General features: G+C 41.6%; 1 protein-coding gene across 1 annotated transcript in view; it reads left to right on the top strand.

Annotated features, from left to right (window-relative positions):
- LOC115159151 (gephyrin) overlaps positions 1 to 20265 on the top strand; it is a gene marked incomplete in the record, with an annotated part of 112193 nt that overhangs the window by 28351 nt on the left and 63577 nt on the right. Inside the window, 4 exon segments of the mRNA XM_029708644.1 lie at positions 6775 to 6832; positions 11008 to 11100; positions 14130 to 14224; positions 15190 to 15256. Of these exon segments, the coding sequence (XP_029564504.1) occupies positions 6775 to 6832; positions 11008 to 11100; positions 14130 to 14224; positions 15190 to 15256 (313 nt within the window).

Raw genomic sequence — 20265 nt, 5'->3', positions numbered from 1 at the left:
TTCTGTCTCTATGCCTCTCTGTCTTGTTCATATCATTCTGTCTCTATGACTCTCTGTCTTGTTCATATCATTCTGTCTCTATGACTCTGTCTTGTTCATATCATTCTGTCTCTATGACTCTCTATCTTGTTCATATCATTCTGTCTCTATGACTCTCTGTCTTGTTCATATCATTCTGTCTCTATGCCTCTCTGTCTCGTTCATATCATTCTGTCTCTATGCCTCTCTGTCTCGTTCATATCATTCTGTCTCTATGCCTCTCTGTCTTGTTCATATCATTCTGTCTCTATGACTCTGTCTTGTTCATATCATTCTGTCTCTATGCCTCTCTGTCTCGTTCATATCATTCTGTCTCTATGACTCTGTCTTGTTCATATCATTCTGTCTCTATGCCTCTCTGTCTCGTTCATATCATTCTGTCTCTATGCCTCTCTGTCTTGTTCATATCATTCTGTCTCTATGCCTCTCTGTCTCGTTCATATCATTCTGTCTCTATACCTCTCTGTCTTGTTCATATCATTCTGTCTCTATGACTCTATCTTGTTCATATCATTCTGTCTCTATGACTCTCTGTCTTGTTCATATCATTCTGTCTCTATGCCTCTATCTTGTTCATATCATTCTGTCTCTATGCCTCTCTGTCTCGTTCATATCATTCTGTCTCTATGACTCTCTGTCTTGTTCATATCATTCTGTCTCTATGACTCTCTGTCTTGTTCATATCATTCTGTCTCTATGACTCTCTGTCTTGTTCATATCATTCTGTTTCTATGACTCTCTGTCTTGTTCATATCATTCTGTCTCTATGACTCTCTGTCTCGTTCATATCATTCTGTCTCTATGACTCTCTGTCTCGTTCATATCATTCTGTCTCTATGACTCTCTGTCTTGTTCATATCATTCTGTCTCTATGACTCTATCTTGTTCATATCATTCTGTCTCTATGACTCTCTGTCTTGTTCATATCATTCTGTCTCTATGACTCTCTGTCTTGTTCATATCATTCTGTCTCTATGACTCTCTGTCTTGTTCATATCATTCTGTCTCTATGACTCTATCTTGTTCATATCATTCTGTCTCTATGACTCTCTGTCTTGTTCATATCATTCTGTCTCTATGCCTCTCTGTCTTGTTCATATCATTCTGTCTCTATGACTCTCTGTCTTGTTCATATCATTCTGTCTCTATGACTCTCTGTCTTGTTCATATCATTCTGTCTCTATGACTCTCTGTCTTGTTCATATCATTCTGTCTCTATGACTCTATCTTGTTCATATCATTCTGTCTCTATGACTCTCTGTCTTGTTCATATCATTCTGTCTCTATGACTCTCTGTCTTGTTCATATCATTCTGTCTCTATGACTCTCTGTCTTGTTCATATCATTCTGTCTCTATGACTCTATCTTGTTCATATCATTCTGTCTCTATGACTCTCTGTCTTGTTCATATCATTCTGTCTCTATGACTCTCTGTCTTGTTCATATCATTCTGTCTCTATGCCTCTATCTCGTTCATATCATTCTGTCTCTATGACTCTATCTTGTTCATATCATTCTGTCTCTATGACTCTCTGTCTTGTTCATATCATTCTGTCTCTATGACTCTCTGTCTTGTTCATATCATTCTGTCTCTATGACTCTGTCTTGTTCATATCATTCTGTCTCTATGCCTCTCTGTCTTGTTCATATCATTCTGTCTCTATGCCTCTCTGTCTTGTTCATATCATTCTGTCTCTATGCCTCTCTGTCTTGTTCATATCATTCTGTCTCTATGACTCTCTGTCTTGTTCATATCATTCTGTCTCTATGACTCTGTCTTGTTCATATCATTCTGTCTCTATGCCTCTCTGTCTTGTTCATATCATTCTGTCTCTATGACTCTATCTTGTTCATATCATTCTGTCTCTATGACTCTATCTTGTTCATATCATTCTGTCTCTATGACTCTATCTTGTTCATATCATTCTGTCTCTATGACTCTATCTTGTTCATATCATTCTGTCTCTATGACTCTATCTTGTTCATATCATTCTGTCTCTATGACTCTGTCTTGTTCATATCATTCTCTCTCTATGCCTCTCTGTCTTGTTCATATCATTCTGTCTCTATGCCTCTCTGTCTTGTTCATATCATTCTGTCTCTATGACTCTATCTTGTTCATATCATTCTGTCTCTATGCCTCTCTGTCTCGTTCATATCATTCTGTCTCTATGACTCTCTATCTTGTTCATATCATTCTGTCTCTATGCCTCTCTGTCTTGTTCATATCATTCTGTCTCTATGACTCTCTCTCGTTCATATCATTCTGTCTCTATGCCTCTCTGTCTTGTTCATATCATTCTGTCTCTATGACTCTCTCTCGTTCATATCATTCTGTCTCTATGACTCTCTCTCGTTCATATCATTCTGTCTCTATGACTCTCTGGCAGATTCTTCTCCTATTCTCTCTCGCCTTTTAATATTTTTTTATCCTAATCGTTAACCATTTGCATTGAATGGCTAAACTTTATTTTAACTCTATCCAAAACCAAAACTTATCTTTGAAATTTGACATCAAGAGCAACGTTTCCCATGACTCTGAGGGTGGCGAGTTCAATCCCAGTGGTAGACACAGTATTATAATGTTTTATCACCCTATCCTAACCCTTAACCTAACCATTCACAATGTTTTATCACCCTATCCTAACCCTTAACCTAACCATTCACAATGTTTTATTACCCTATCCTAACCCTTAACCTAACCATTCACAATGTTTTATTACCCTATCCTAACTCTTAACCTAACCATTCACAATGTTTTATTACCCTATCCTAACCCTTAACCTAACCATTCACAATGTTTTATTACCCTATCCTAACCCTTAACCTAACCATTCACAATGTTTTATCACCCTATCCTAACCCTTAACCTAACCATTCACAATGTTTTATTACCCTATCCTAACCCTTAACCTAACCATTCAATGTTTATTACCCTATCCTAACCCTTAACCTAACCATTCAGAATGAATGCCTAAACTTAATGTTTATTCAAATTGTTAACTTCGAAATGATAAGTTTAGAGGAACTTCAGAATTTGACGTTTGGATAAACGTAGATAAACGTCAGAATCTGAAGGCAAATTGGTAAAACCGTGAGAAGTCAGCTGTGCATTAATATACACACACTGCTGTGGAAAACACGTCCCCTACGACTGCTACACACATACTGTATACCAGTAGGCAACAACACAAACACACACACTGCTGTGGAAAACACGTCCCCTACGACTGCTACACACATACTGTATACCAGTAGGCAACAACACAAACACACACACTGCTGTGGAAAACACGTCCCCTACGACTGCTACACACATACTGTATACCAGTAGGCAACAACACACACACACACACTGCTGTGGAAAACACGTCCCCTACGACTGCTACACACATACTGTATACCAGTACGCAACAACACACACACGCACATGAACACACACACACATACACTTGTATGCAACAACACACATACACACACTTCAGAGACAGGGCATCCCGAAACACTGCGACGAAGCAAACACACACTCACGATAAACCATGCACGAGGCAACCAGAGGCTTCAGATAGAATGGGGTTGCCTAGGAAACGGGTGGTGGGAAGGAACCCTAGTTATTTGTGTTCAGCATATTTTCATTTGGGCTGAAACAGGGAGACAGGGGAAAAAAACCTACAGAGAAGTGATTTGTCCTGACAGGTCCTTTTCTTTCCTGGGGTGAAACACACTGTCTAAAAAGCCCCAGTACACACAAACACACACACGTACACACCTCATCGCTGAGAGTAAATCCTTCACACTCCCGACCGTTTAGAGTGTCTGTGTCTGTGTGTAGAGCTGTTTCACTTTCAGCCTGCCGATGTGTCTTCTCCTTTTGCTGCAATACCTGAGCTGGCCACCGGAGAGCGCCGTGGTTCACCGCTCGAGAGCAGACTCTCCTTGTGTGTGAGATCTCCCTAGTGGGCCGTCTTCAGGAATGCCTTTCAGGAGGGAACGTTCAAAGCCATTCACTGATCTCCTTCCCTCTCTGTTTCTGACTCGCTAGGCCTTCTCCTGGCTCCCTCCCCAAAGTTCAAAATATTTTCACTTGACCCTCCCGTTGTACCGTAAAATAAATTGAACACCCCCCCATCATATAATTAACTCAAAATAATGTTTACGACCGATAATAACTGTAGCGACCCTGTATTTATAAATGTGGATATCGACTTTGTCACTTCAGTATGCTTTTGTGGCACAGTCGATGCCACGCAGGGCTACGGGACAGAAGGTTGAGGGTTCGCCGACCACCACAGACGAGTTCACTCTCCCTGCCCATTTCATTACACTACGAGCCAGCTGCAGACAATTATCAACTAGAGGGCAATCTGATAATTATATCATGTAATTTTCCTCACACTTCAATAATATAGTTTTTTGTTTTCAACACGTTTAACACCACAATAAATAGACTATGTAAATCTGGACAAACAGAAAATACATCTCCCTACCTTGCAGATTTACCCAGTATCAAAGGATTGGATTGACAATCTCCGTATGTCATTAAACTTTTTGGTGTTTTGCAACAGATGTCTCTTTCCATTCATCAATTGGCCACTGCACAGTTTGGATTGATTGATTGATTTTATTTGTCAGTTAAAAAACGACATATACACAAAGATGACCTGGATTGCACATTAATGTTGTGAATTTATTTCCATTGTAGTCCATATGTTTTTATATAAATACATGTACAATTACATAGATACAGACACATCACAGAGATGGAGACGAAAAAATGCTCCACATTCGTATGAGGGGCAGAGTTTAAGTACAGTTCTTACAAGCTTGTTTGGCTGGTAGCTTATTCTTTAGATGTTTGGGACTGCTGGTGAACAACGGTGTGCAGGATTAACCAAAGAGACATGGACTAGCGTACTTACCAGAGTCTTTAGGGTGTCTATAACTAGGTTTCCATCCAATTGGCGACAAATTTTCATGTGAATATTCTAAAATCTTCATAAAAACAATATGCCATTTCAGAGTTTGCTTTAGGAAAATGTGACGCCGGACAACATGACAGGGACATGGACATCATATGTATTCAGATCCAACCTGGCGCAGCCAGCGCCATCAATAAACGGGGGACATTGGCCAAGTGAGCCACATTTACGTGTCCTTAAAAACAGCCCGTAGGGGAGTTGCATGATGATTCAAGACTGTAAATACCAATTGGATATCACGAAATTGGGGAGAAAAAGGGGTAAAAGTACAACAACAAAAAATGAAAAAATGCCCATAGCAAAAACACTATTCCTTTTGTTTCACTGTGTAGCATATGGAAACTTTATAGCCTATTTTTGTGGGGGGTTTTAGGCTACTTTCCTAAAAGAATAAAAGCTGTCAGAGATTTGAGCACTAAATGTTTCAGGGTATTGCATACAAGGCCTGTAGGCTTATGTGTCCTCTGTATGATATATTTTAATAACTATATATACAGTATATATAGCCTGTATAAAGGAAGAGAAGTTTACGCCTAACCCCAGAGAGACAGAGTTATGCTGGTGGCATGCTACGACATTGATTTCTTTATGTCATACTGTCTCTTATATACAGATACTCTGTAGATTTATGAAAGGAGGCTAATTGGTTAATTTTCATTCAGAGTATTTTGTATATAGATAAGGATTATATTGTTAGATTATAGAAGTAACTCTGGTAGGGCTGAAAACAGACTTCCTCACCTCAAATTCAACTGTGGGAGTCAGTTGGAGCGCTGGGGTTCACTGCATATCGTTGGCCTGCAGTAGCTAAAGCTTAATAACAGCCATACCAAACCTTCACAAACGTTTCTAAACTTTATTAGGCTAATACCAAAAGTCAAGCCATTGTTTATAGGGAAAATATGAGCAGAAGAGTAAATGTAAACCAGGAAAAAATGTACCAACATCCCCTGTGCCCCCCAAAAAAACACACAACCCTCCCCAAAGCAAAACAAAAAACCACACAACCCTCCCCAAAGCAAAACAAAACCACACAACCCTCCCCAAAGCAACAAAAACCACACAACCCTCCCCAAAGCAACAAAAAACCACACAACCATCCCCAAAGCAAAACAAAAAAACACACAACCCTCCCCAAAGCAACAAAAAACACACACAACCCTCCCCAAAGCAACAAAAAACACACACAACCCTCCCCAAAGCAAAACAAAAAAACACACAACCCTCCCCAAAGCAAAACAAAAAAACACACAACCCTCCCCAAAGCAACAAAAAAACACACAACCCTCCCCAAAGCAAAACAAAAAAACACACAACCCTCCCCTATTTTGGACCACATTTTGATCTCTCTCGCTCTCTCTCTCTCTCTCTCTCACTCTCTCTCTCTGTGTCTCTCTCTCTCTCTCTCTCTGTGTCTCTCTCTCTCTCTCTCTGTGTATCTCTCTCTCTCTCTCTCTCTCTCTGTCTCTCTCTCTCTCTCTCTCTCTCTCTCTCTCTCTGTGTATCGCTCTCTCTCTCTCTCTCTCTGTCTCTCTCTCTCTCTCTCTCAGGCCTGCTTGGGGAAAATAACAGCAGTTGGATTTGTTTAAAAGCTCTTGGGTTGTGTATCTGGAGGCTTGAGCCTAGTGACTGTTTTGAAGACTGAGTACTATACTGCAGTACAGTTAGTAACACACTTTAGGTTTCTAGTTTCACATCTGAATTGGGAGGGACTGTGTCCTGATGTTCTGTGTTTCTCTCTCTTTATCTCTCTCAGGCTTGGGGGCTCTATTTCAGCCTATAAGATTGTACCAGATGAAATCGACCAGATCAAGGTAAGATGAAGAATCTTGAATTTCTACCTGTTTGTCTGTCAACAGACCTGGGTCAAATAGTACTTTGTGCCAGACAACCTCAATGAAACAAGGCTTAAGTATTTTAAATACTTTTTGACCCCATTTTTATTCATTTTTTTACCTTTATTTAACTAGGCAAGTCAGTTAAGAACAAATTCTTATTTGCAATGACGGCCTAGGAACAGTAAATGCCTTGTTCAGGGGCAGAATGACAGATTTTTACCTTGTCAGCTCGGGGATTTAATCTTGCAACCAACGCTCTGACCACTAGGCTACCTGTCGCCCCAGGACCCTCTTAGTTAGAATCATCACCCCTATGACCCTCTCACTTGAAATCATGTTGAATTGTTAGATATTACTGCACTGCTGGAGCTAGGAACACAAGCATTTCGCTACACCCGCCTTAACACCTGCTAAATATGTGAATGTGACCAATACAATGAGGGGTGCTGATCTAGGATCATGTTGCTGAATGTCCATGTAATCTTAATCGTTATAATCTGAAAGGAAAAACGAATCCTAGATCAGTAGTCCTACTGTGAGACAAATTATTATTCTTAGTTAAAATCACCACCACTATGACCCTCTTAGTTAGAATCACCACCACTATGACTCTTTTAGTTAGAATCACCACCACTATGACCCTCTTAGTTAGAATCACCACCACTATGACTCTTTTAGTTAGAATCACCACCACTATGACTCTTTTAGTTAGAATCACCACCACTATGACTCTTTTAGTTAGAATCACCACCACTATGACTCTTTTAGTTAGAATCACCACCACTATGACTCTCTTAGTTAGAATCACCACCACTATGACCCTCTTAGTTAGAATCACCACCACTATGACCCTCTTAGTTATAATCATCACCCCTACATCCCTCTTAGTTAGAATCATTACCACTATGACCCTCTTAGTTAGAATCATCACCCATATGACCCTCTTAGTTAGAATCATCACCCCTATGACTATTTTAGTTAGATTCACCACCACTATGACCCTCTTAGTTAGAATCACCACCACTATGACCCTCTTAGTTAGAATCATCACCCCTATGACCCTCTTAGTTAGAATCACCACCACTATGACCCTCTAGTTAAAATCATCACCCCTATGACCCTCTTAGTTAGAATCATCACCCCTATGACCCTCTTAGTTAGAATCACCACCCCTATGACCCTCTTAGTTAGAATCATCACCCATATGACCCTCTTAGTTAGAATCATCACCCATATGACCCTCTTAGTTAGAATCATCACCACTATGACCCTCTTAGAATCATCACCCCTATGACCCTCTTAGTTAGAATCACCACCACTATGACCCTCTTAGTTAGAATCACCACCACTATGACCCTCTTAGTTAGAATCACCACCCCTATGACCCTCTTAGTTAGAATCATCACCCATATGACCCTCTTAGTTAGAATCATCACCCATATGACCCTCTTAGTTAGAATCATCACCCTTATGACCCGCTTAGTTAGAATCATCACCCATATGACCCGCTTAGTTAGAATCATCACCCATATGACCCTCTTAGTTAGAATCATCACCCCTATGACCCTCTTAGTTAGAATCATCACCCATATGACCCTCTTAGTTAGAATCATCACCCCTATGACCCTCTTAGTTAGAATCATCACCCCTACATCCCTCTTAGTTAGAATCATTACCACTATGACCCTCTTAGTTAGAATCATCACCACTATGACCCTCTTAGAATCATCACCCCTATGAACCTCTAGTTAGAATCACCACCACTATGACCCTCTTAGTTAGAATCATCCCCCCTATGACCCTCTTAGTTAGAATCACCACCACTATGACCCTCTTAGTTAGAATCACCACCACTATGACCCTCTTAGTTAGAATCATCACCACTATGACCCTCTTAGTTAGAATCATCACCACTATGACCCTCTTAGTTAGAATCACCACCACTATGACCCTCTTAGTTAGAATCATCACCACTATGACCCTCTTAGTTAGAATCATCACCACTATGACTCTCTTAGTTAGAATCACCACCACTATGTCCCTCTTAGTTAGAATCACCACCACTATGTCCCTCTTAGTTAGAATCATCACCCCTATGAACCTCTAGTTAGAATCATCACCACTATGACCCTCTTAGAATCATCACCACTATGAACCTCTAGTTAGAATCACCACCCCTATGACCCTCTTAGTTAGAATCATCACCACTATGACCCTTTTAGTTAGAATCATCACCACTATGACCCTCTTAGAATCATCACCACTATGAACCTCTAGTTAGAATCACCACCCATATGACCCTCTTAGTTAGAATCACCACCACTATGACCCTCTTAGTTAGAATCACCACCACTATGACCCTTTTAGTTAGAATCACCACCACTATGACCCTTTTAGTTAGAATCACCACCACTATGACCCTCTTAGTTAGAATCACCACCACTATGACCCTCTTAGTTAGAATCATCCCCCTATGACCCTCTTAGTTAGAATCACCACCACTATGACCCTCTAGTTAGAATCATCACCACTATGACCCTCTTAGTTAGAATCACCACCCCTATGACCCTCTTAGTTAGAATCACCACCACTATGACCCTCTTAGTTAGAATCATCATCACTATGACCCTCTTAGTTAGAATCACCACCACTATGACCCTCTTAGTTAGAATCACCACCACTATGACCCTCTTAGTTAGAATCATCACCACTATGACCCTCTTAGTTAGAATCATCACCACTATGACCCTCTTAGTTAGAATCACCACCACTATGACCCTCTTAGTTAGAATCATCACCACTATGACCCTCTTAGTTAGAATCATCACCACTATGACTCTCTTAGTTAGAATCATCACCACTATGACCCTCTTAGTTAGAATCATCACCACTATGACTCTCTTAGTTAGAATCACTACCACTATGTCCCTCTTAGTTAGAATCATCACCACTATGTCCCTCTTAGTTAGAATCATCACCCCTATGAACCTCTAGTTAGAATCATCACCACTATGACCCTCTTAGAATCATCACCCCTATGAACCTCTTAGTTAGAATCACCACCCCTATGAACCTCTAGTTAGAATCACCACCCCTATGAACCTCTAGTTAGAATCACCACCACTATGACCCTCTTAGTTAGAATCATCACCCCTATGACCCTTTTAGTTAGAATCATCACCCCTATGACCCTCTTAGTTAGAATCACCACCACTATGACCCTTTTAGTTAGAATCATCGCCACTATGACCCTCTTAGTTAGAATCACCACCACTATGACCCTTTTAGTTAGAATCACCACCACTATGACCCTCGTAGTTAGAATCAACACCACTATGACCCTCTTAGTTAGAATCATCACCCCTATGACCCTCGTAGTTAGAATCAACACCACTATGACTCTTTTAGTTAGAATCACCACCACTATGACCCTCGTAGTTAGAATCAACACCACTATGACCCTCGTAGTTAGAATCAACACCACTATGACCCTCTTAGTTAGAATCATCACCACTATGACTCTCTTAGTTAGAATCACTACCACTATGTCCCTCTTAGTTAGAATCATCACCACTATGTCCCTCTTAGTTAGAATCATCACCCCTATGAACCTCTAGTTAGAATCATCACCACTATGACCCTCTTAGAATCATCACCCCTATGAACCTCTTAGTTAGAATCACCACCCCTATGAACCTCTAGTTAGAATCACCACCCCTATGAACCTCTAGTTAGAATCACCACCACTATGACCCTCTTAGTTAGAATCATCACCCCTATGACCCTTTTAGTTAGAATCATCACCCCTATGACCCTCTTAGTTAGAATCACCACCACTATGACCCTTTTAGTTAGAATCATCGCCACTATGACCCTCTTAGTTAGAATCACCACCACTATGACCCTTTTAGTTAGAATCACCACCACTCTGACCCTCGTAGTTAGAATCAACACCACTATGACTCTTTTAGTTAGAATCACCACCCCTATGACCCTCTTTGTTAGAATCATCATCCCTATGACCCTCTTAGCATTGACCTACTGTATGTCACTTCCTCTCCATTCGTGCTAATGAGACTCATGTCACATGATGAGATATACTTTGGAGCCTATCAGATCCTGTGTCTCAGTCTGTCTGTCTCTCTCATCAGGAGACTCTAGTGGACTGGTGTGATGAGAAAGAACTCAATCTCATCTTGACAACCGGGGGGACCGGCTTTGCTCCCCGCGATGTCACACCTGAGGTAAGTGTGTGTGTGTGTGTGTGTGTGTGTGTGTGTGTGTGTGTGTGTGTGTGTGTGTGTGTGTGTGCACCTCAGAGAAGGCTGGTGGGAGGAGCTATAGGAGGACAGGCTCATTGTAATGGCTGGAATGGAGTAAATGGAACAGTATCAAACATATGGAAGCCACACGTTTGACTCCATTCCATGAATTCCATTCCAGTGAGCCTGTCCTCCCTCCCATTGTTCCTCTCACCAGCCTCCTCTGGTGAACCTGTCTGTATGTCAAGGCGGCTGTATTTATTGCTATTACCCTATACATTTTAGCCTGCTGTGTTAACCAGTCACAGGGTTTGTTTCCTCTGTGTCTACTTCCTCTTATCTGCACCAGCTCCCCTTGTCTCAAATGAAACTAACTTGTAGATCCAAAATGTATGTCACACTGAAACTGAGCCCCATTGAGGCTCAGAGCCACCAGAACCAGTCCTGTCTGTGTTGGTTGATTCCAGATGTTTGTTTGAGTTCTGATTATCATGCAGTGTAATTACGCAGCCTGCAGCCTCATGGGAAATAAGGTGGCATAGTAGGATCGCCTTTTTTAAATCTGGGATCTTGTTGGAGGCTCTTTAAAGGCAATGGTGGGGGGGGGGGGTATGAAGGTGCCTCCATAGATGATTAACACACACATACACACATCCAGCAGATAGAGCATGTGGCTCTGAGAAGTACCACTGGAGTCCCTTCATACATTACCACTGGAGTCCATTCATACATTACCACTGGAGTCCCTTCATACATTACCACTGGAGTCCCTTCATACATTACCACTGGAGTCCCTTCATACATTACCACTGGAGTATCTTCATACATTGCCACTGGAGTCCCTTTATACATTACCGCTGGAGTCCTATTATACATTACCATTGGACTCCCTTTATACATTACCATTGAAGTCCCTTCATACATTACCACTGGAGTCACTTTATACATTACCACTGGAGTCCCTTCATACATTACCACTGGAGTCTCTTTATACATTACCACTGGAGTCTCTATATACATTACCACTGGTATCCCTTCATACATTTCCGCTGGAGTCCCTTTATACATTACCACTGGAGTCCCTTCATACATTACCACTGGAGTCTCTTTATACATTACCACTGGAGTCGCTTTATACATTACCACTGGAGTCCCTTCATACATTACCACTGGAGTCCCTTCATACATTACCACTGGAGTCACTTTATACATTACCACTGGAGTCCCTTCATACATTACCATTGGAGTCCCTTCATACATTACCATTGGAGTCCCTTCATACATTACCACTGGTATCCCTTCATACATTTCCGCTGGAGTCCCTTTATACATTACCACTGGAGTCTCTTCATACATTACCACTGGAGTCGCTTTATACATTACCACTGGAGTCCCTTCATACATTACTGCTGGAGTCTCTTCATACATTACTGCTGGAGTCCCTTTATACATTACCGCTGGAGTCCCTTCATACATTACCACTTGGACACTTGTGGGTGGGTTGGAGAAACACAGTACTTAGTAATATGTTATAAGATAGCAGTGTGTGTATCCTGTTTCCTGTCTAATGATGAAGGCTCTATTTACACACATCTTCTCTAGTGATGATCCCACTCACTGTAGGTGTCAGGGGATACTCTCTCCCTCTTTCACCCTCTCTCTTTCCCTGACCACCCCATTTCTCCCCCTCTGTCTTTATTTCTCTCACTACCTTTCTCCCATTATCGCTCTCCCCCTCTCCCCGTACACTCTCCTCTACCCCCCCCTCTCTCATCCACCCTCCCTGTCTCCCCTTCCCCCATCCTCACCCACTCTCCTCTCTCTCTAGTCTTATTCCTCCCTCTCACTCTCTCCTGAGTCCTCATCAGTGGCTGGTACTCTTTGAAGTACTCTTCTTCTCATTCTCCTCTCTTCTCTTTCTCCTCTCCTCTCTTTCTCCTCTCTTTTCTTCAAAGGGTTCTCCTATGGGGACAGCCGAATAACCCTTTTAGGTTCTAGATAGCACCTTTTTTTCTAAGAGTGTATTTTAATAGGCTAGTGCCAATGGTGAATGATTTGACCCAGAATGCTGTGTGTTCTTCAAGCCTCTACAGATGTGCGATCTTAATTTGAGCCAGTTTGCTACACCATGAAAAATAATCCTGCAGCAAAAGGACATGAGAATTATTATGTGGATTGTAATTAATGGACATTTTTGTAAGGGTTGATACATTTTTAAAGTGGAAATTACAAACTTTAGAAGTAACTACAAGATTGCATTTTCCGCTGTGCAAGAAAATACTCCGCAACAAAAGAGTGATCAAATTAAGATCCTACATCTGTAGTGTGACACTATGCCATGATACAGTACTCATCTCTCTGTCTTCTAGTGTGGAAAGCAATGTGATTGTATTGTGGATGATCATACATTCTCTCTCCATCTATCTCACTCTGTGTGTGTCTCTCTCTCTCTCTCTCTCTCTCTCTCTCTCTCTCTCTCTCTCTCACACACTATCTCTGACTCACTGTTTCTCTCTGTCTCTGACTCACTCTTTCTCTCTGTCTCTCTCTGTTAATCTTTCTCTCTGTCTGTCTCTCTTGCTCTCTCTCTCTCTCTTTCGCTCTCTTTCTCTTTCGCTCTCTCTCTCTCTTTTGCTCTCTCTCTTTCGCTCTTTCGCTCTGCCTCTCTCTCACTCTTTCGCTCTGTCTCTGTCTGTCTGTCTGTCTGTCTGTCTGTCTGTCTGTCTGTCTGTCTGTCTGTCTGTCTGTCTGTCTGTCTGTCTGTCTGTCTCTCTGTCTGTATCTGTCTATCTCTGTCTTTGTCTCTCTCTCTGTCTGTATCTGTCTCTCTGTCTCTCTCTGTCTTTGTCTCTCTCTGTCTCTCTCTGTCTGTGTCTGTCTCTATCTCTGTCTTTGTCTCTCTCTCTGTCTCTATCTCTGTCTGTATCTGTCTCTCTGTCTCTATCTCTGTCTTTGTCTCTCTCTCTGTCTCTATCTCTCTCTGTCTGTCTGTCTCTCTCTGTCTCCGTCAGGCCACTAAAGAGGTGATAGAGCGGGAGGCTCCAGGGATGTCTCTGGCCATGCTGATGGGTTCTCTCAATGTCACACCACTAGGCATGCTCTCTAGGTGAGACACACACACACTAACATGCATACAGTACATACACGCACTCACTCACTCACTCACTCACTCACTCACTCACTCACTCACTCACTCACTCACTCACTCACTCACTCACTCACTCACATGCATACAGTACACACACACTTACATGCATACAGTACACACACAAACACACACTTACATGCATACAGTACACACACACCAGGCCCCCAGTGTCCGGTCTGGAGCGTGAAGTCATTAGCTCTGCTGGTTAGCTAGAGCGTAGGATCCTAGCAGTGCCAAAAAAGCCTATGTAAATTACGATCGCCAGAACGGCTCTAAAATTAGTTGATTATTAATTCTTTTAAAGTTCGCTACAAATGGAGATATTTATTTAAATAGTGATCCATTCTGACTACTACATTTGTCGTCACACAGGACCACGTGCTGACACAGACCAATCATGGGCCGGCAGGCTACGAAGAGGCTCCCTCCTTCCTGCCATAGACATTAAGGTTGACTTTCTCAGGCAGGATGAAAACGACTACATTGACCATGATCCTTTGCTAGTTAAGGCCACCTTCACCATGATCCGGAGTAATTTTTTAGTGCCATTCAGCCCCATTTAGCAATATGGTACGATTCAAATTCAAATACTTCATGCTCCATCAGGAGTTTTCCATTGGAATACGTGGATGACGTCATCTCTACAGTATCACTATCTACTGGTTTAATGTCTATGACACACACACACACACACACACACACACACACACACACACACACACACACACACACACACACACACACACACACACACACACACACACACACACACACACACACACTAACATGCATACTGTACAAACACACTCATACAGATACACACACACATGAATGTATACTGTGTACACACTCCTCATTAACGCACATACACCTGTCATACTGTGAAACTCTAATACACACTCTCCTCTCTTGTGTGTACGCAGACCTGTGTGCGGCATCCGCGGCAAGACGCTCATCATCAATTTACCAGGGAGCAAGAAGGGTTCACAGGTAACGTTAACACCTGTTAAACAGGACCACTTTAAAGGGACAGACACAATGAGACATCTGACTGGTACTTAACACCTAAACAGTTAACTTTGTTGTTCGCATAGAACAGTTAAACTTCTGATTTGCACTCCAGGCCACAAGGCGGCAGTAGCTTGTTTGACTTGTGCCTGCTGTAGCTAATGTAACCTACCTAGCAAGCTGCACTAATGTTTTTGCTAGCTTGATAGAATTTGTAGTATGAACCAGATGGCCACAACTAGATAACTAGCGTCGCTAGCAACATTATAATTAAATCACAATGGATTTGCTTTTCAAATGAAGCAGCTGCCTGTTAGCTGTCAAGAGTTGGTGGAGTAGCTAGCTTTGTTGTGATAGTAACCGTTTAGCTAACATTTGCTAGCAAGCTAACTGGCACCGGCAGTATGTGTTAATTGGGAGTTAATTAAATAATTTATTCTTCATCTTGCTAGAAAACCATTGGTAAAGCATTTGGTAAAGCATTTAGTGTTATGTGCATTGTGCTGCACTTACCACCCCATTTGTTTCATATGAAGTGTGTGACTGCCTTGCTCGTTAGCAAGCTAACGTTAGCTAGCTAGCTAACTAATGAGCAGGTGCACATTATCAAATTGAATCTAACAAAAAGTCCTTCTTCAAGCACAAAACTCCTTAGCTAATTGTAAAATATATAGAGACTTGCTCTACAAAAAAAATAAAAATATGTATTATGCAGTTTTATTGTTTAAGTTAACAATCCTGATGAAAAGGCGGTGGATTAGACTGTACCATAACACCTGTACTCATATCAGTGTTGCAGGGCCTGTATTCACAGAGCGTCTCAGAGTAGGAGTGCTGATTTAGGATCAGGTGTCCCCAGAGTAGATCAGCACTCTCACATTTACTTAGATCAGTGTCAATGTGACTGAGTAGTTAGTCTCTTAACTCTTTGGAAAATGTGCACTGAGATTGTACCTGAATACAGCACACACACAATGCACACCATGAGCAGATCACTTTGTGTCCTTGCATGCTTTTGGGCGTGCGTGGCTACTGCGTGTCTTCCCACGCGCCCACATGTACTTGCACCGCTAGACTGCTCTACCCGCTACCTCGCATCTGTCTGTCTGTCTCCTCTCTCTCTTCTCTGTCCCCTCTCTCTCCGCTGACCCCACATCTGTCTCTGTCTCATTACTGAGGCACTTCTCCTGATCAATTTCATTATTTATTTTGATCAATTACGCCCCCTCTTCCCATCTGGTGCCATATTAGTGTCTCCCCCATCAGGGCCCCAGTCAAAGAAAGCTGTATGAACGGCCCATCACCCACTTCTATTATCTCTGATCCCACATCATAAAGACAGGGGAAACTGGGAGGGCTGAGGACAGAGCCAGGGCTGAGGACAGAGCCAGGGCTGAGGACAGAGCCAGGGCTGAGGACAGAGCCAGGGCTGAGGACAGAGCCAGGGCTGAGGACAGAGCCAGGGCTGAGGACAGAGCCAGGGCTGAGGACAGAGCCAGGGCTGAGGACAGAGCCAGGCCTGAGGACAGAGCCAGGGTGGGCTGGGCTCTGTCATGAGATCAAGCCCTTTGGGGTGTCTGATCTAGTGGTCCTGTCTCCAGTCGTCTTTTTATATTCTCCCACTCTCATTCTCCCACTCTCACTCACTCTCACTCACCCTCACTCACTCACTCACTCAATTCAATCCAATTCAATTTAAGCATTTTATTCGCATGGGAAACATATGTTTACATTACCAAAGCAAGTGAAATAGATAATAAACAAAAGTGAAATAAACAATAACAAAATGAACAGTAAACATTACACTCACAAAAGTTGCAAAGGAATAAAGACATTTAAAATGTCATTATGTCTATATACAGTGTTGTAACAATGTGCAAAGTACAAAAGGGAACTTTAACATAAATATAGGTTGTATTGCAACGGTGTTTGTTCTTCACTGGTTGCCCTTTTCTTGTGGCAACAGGTCACAAATCTTGCTGTTGTGATGGCACACTGTGGTATTTCACCAAATAGCTATGTGAGTTTATCAAAATGTGACTCCTTTTAGAATTCTTTGTGGGTCTGTGTAATCTGAGGGAAATATGTGTCTCTAATATGGTCATACATTTGGCAGGAGGTTAGGAAATGCAGCTCAGTTTCCACCTCATTTTGTGGGCAGTGTACACATAGCCTGTCTTCTCTTGAGAGCCAGGTCTGCCTGCGGTGGCCTTTCTCAATAGCAAGGCTATGCTCACTTAGTCTGTACATACTCAAAGCTTTCCTTAAGTTTGGGTCAGTCACAGTGGTCAGGTATTCTGCCACTGTGTACTCTCTGTTTAGGGCCGAATAGCATTCTAGTTTGCTCAGTTTTTATAAAAATGATTTCCAAAATGTTAAGTAATTATCTTTTTGTTTTCTCATGGTCTATGTTGTGAACAGAGCCTCAGGATCAGCTTGCTTAGGGGACTCTTCTCCAGGTTCATCTCTCTAGAGTTGATGACTTTGTTATGGAAGGCTTGAGAATCACTTCCTTTTAGGTGGTTGTAGAATTTAACGGCTCTTTTCTGGATTTTGATAATTAACGGGTATCAGCCTAATTCTGCTCTGCATGCATTATTTGGTGTTTTACATTGTACTTTGAGGATATTTTTGCAGAATTCTGCATGCTGTCTCAATTTGGTGTTTGTCCCATTTTGTGATTTTTGGGGGGATAGTGTGCAAACCCCAGACCTCACAACCATAAAGGGCAATGGGTTCTATAACTGATTCAAGTATTTTCAAGGGGCGGCAGCCTAGCCTAGTGGTCAGAGCGTTGGACTAGTAACCGAAAGGTTGCAAGATTGAATCCCTGAGCTGACAAGGTACAAATCTGTCGTTCTGCCCCTGAACAAGGCAGTTAACCCACTGTTCCTAGACCATCATTGAAAATAAGAATTTGTTCTTAACTGACTTGCCTAGTAAAATAAATATTATTGTTTTAGCCAGATCCTAGTTGGTATGTCAAATTTTATGTTCCTTTTGGTGGCATAGAGGATTTGCTCTTCTTGTCTCTCAGTTACCTGTGGCACCTATGTTTAGGCCCGAGGTATGTATAGTTTTGTGTGTGCTCTAGGGCAACGGTGTCTAGATGGAATTTGTATTTCTGGTCCTGGCAACTGGACCTTTTTTGAAACACCATTATATGATACCTGGGCCCTGATTCACTATCAGGGCCCAGGTCTGACAGAATCGGTGCAGAAGATCTAGATGCTGCTGTAGGCCCTCCTTGGTTGGGGACAGAAGCACCAGATCATCAGGTAGGGTGAGGTCGGATGCTGCAGACTGTTCAGGTGCCCTCGCCAATTCGTTGGTGTTGGTGATGGTGGGGCTTAAGCTGTCTCCCTGTCTCACCCCATGGCCCTGTGGAAAGAAATGTGTGATTTTTGCCAATTTTAACCACACACTTGTTTGTGTACATGGATTTTTCTAATGTTGTATGTTTTTCCCCAACACCACTTTCCATCAATTTGAATAGCAGACCCTTATGCCAATTTGAGTCAAAAGCTTTTTTGAAATCAACAAAGCATGAGAAGACTTTGCCTTTGTTTTGTTTGTCAATTAGGGTGTGCAGGGTGAATAGGTGGTCTGTCGTATGGTAATTTGTTAAAAAGCCAATTTCACATGTGCTCAGTACATTGTTTTCACTGAAGAAATATATGAGTCTGCTGTTAATGATAATGAAGATGATTTGCCCAAGGTTGCTGTTGACACATATCCCATGGTAGGTATTGGGGTCAAATGTGTCTCCACTTTTGTGAATTGGGGTGATCAGTCATTGGTTCCAAATATTGGGGAAGATGCCAGAGCTGAGGATTTAAGTATAGCCAATTGGAATTTGTTGTCTGTATATTTTATAATTTCATTTAGAATACCATCAACACCACAGGCCTTTTGGGGTTGGAGGGTTTGTATTTTGTCCTGTAGTTCATTGAATGTAATTGGAGAATCCAGTGGGTTCTAGTAGTCTTTAATATTTGATTCTAAGATTTTGTATTTGATCATGTATATGTTTTTGCAGTTTGTTCTTTGTTGTAGAGCCAAAAAGATTGGAGAAGCGGTTTATCCATACGTCTCTGTTTTTGGATAGATAATTCTTTGTGTTGTTGTTTGTTTAGTGTTTTCCAATTTTCCCAGAAGTGGTTAGAGTTTATGGATTCTTCAACTACATTGAGCTGATTTATGACGTGCTGTTCCTTCTTTTTTTCATAGTGTATTTCTGTATTGTTTTAGAGATTCACCATAGTGAAGGCGTAGACTCAGGTTTTCTGGGTCTCTATGTTTTTGGTTGGATAGGTTTCTCAATTTCTTTCTTAGGTTTTTGCATTCTTCATCAAACCATTTGTCATTGTTGTTAATTTTCTTAGGTTGTATGCTTGACATTTTTTGATTTGAATGGAAAGCTGTAAGGTCAAATATACTGTTTAAGCTTTCTACTGCCAAGTTTACACCTTCAGCATTACAGTGAAATGTTTTGTCCAGGAAGTTGTCTAAAAGTGATTGAATTTGATGTTGCCTAATTGTTTTTTGATAAGTTTCTACACTACTTTTCTTCCATCTATAGCATTTCTTAATATTATTCAGTTCCTTTGGTTTTGATGCCTCATGTTTGAGTATTGCTCTGTTCAAGTAGACTGTGATCTTACTGTGATCTGATAGGGGTGTCAGTGGGCTGACTGTGAACGCTCTGAGAGTCTCTGGGTTGAGGTCAGTGATACAGTAGTCTACAGTACTACTGCCAAGAGATGAGCTATAGGTGTACCTACCGTAGGAGTCCCCTCGAAGCCTACCATTGACAATGTACAGTCATGTCCAAAAGTTTTGAGAATTACACAAATATTAATTTCCACAAAGTTTGCTGCTTCAGTGTCTTTAGATATTTTTCTCAGATGTTACTGTGGAATACTGAAGTATAATTACAAGCATTTCATAAGTGTCAAAGGCTTTTATTGACAATTACATGAAGTTGATAC

This window comes from Salmo trutta, chromosome 1, assembly GCF_901001165.1.
Source record: "Salmo trutta chromosome 1, fSalTru1.1, whole genome shotgun sequence".
NCBI classification, from domain to species: domain Eukaryota; kingdom Metazoa; phylum Chordata; class Actinopteri; order Salmoniformes; family Salmonidae; genus Salmo; species Salmo trutta.
Note: the sequence above shows the minus strand (reverse complement) of the source record. Positions and strands in the feature narration are given on the sequence as shown.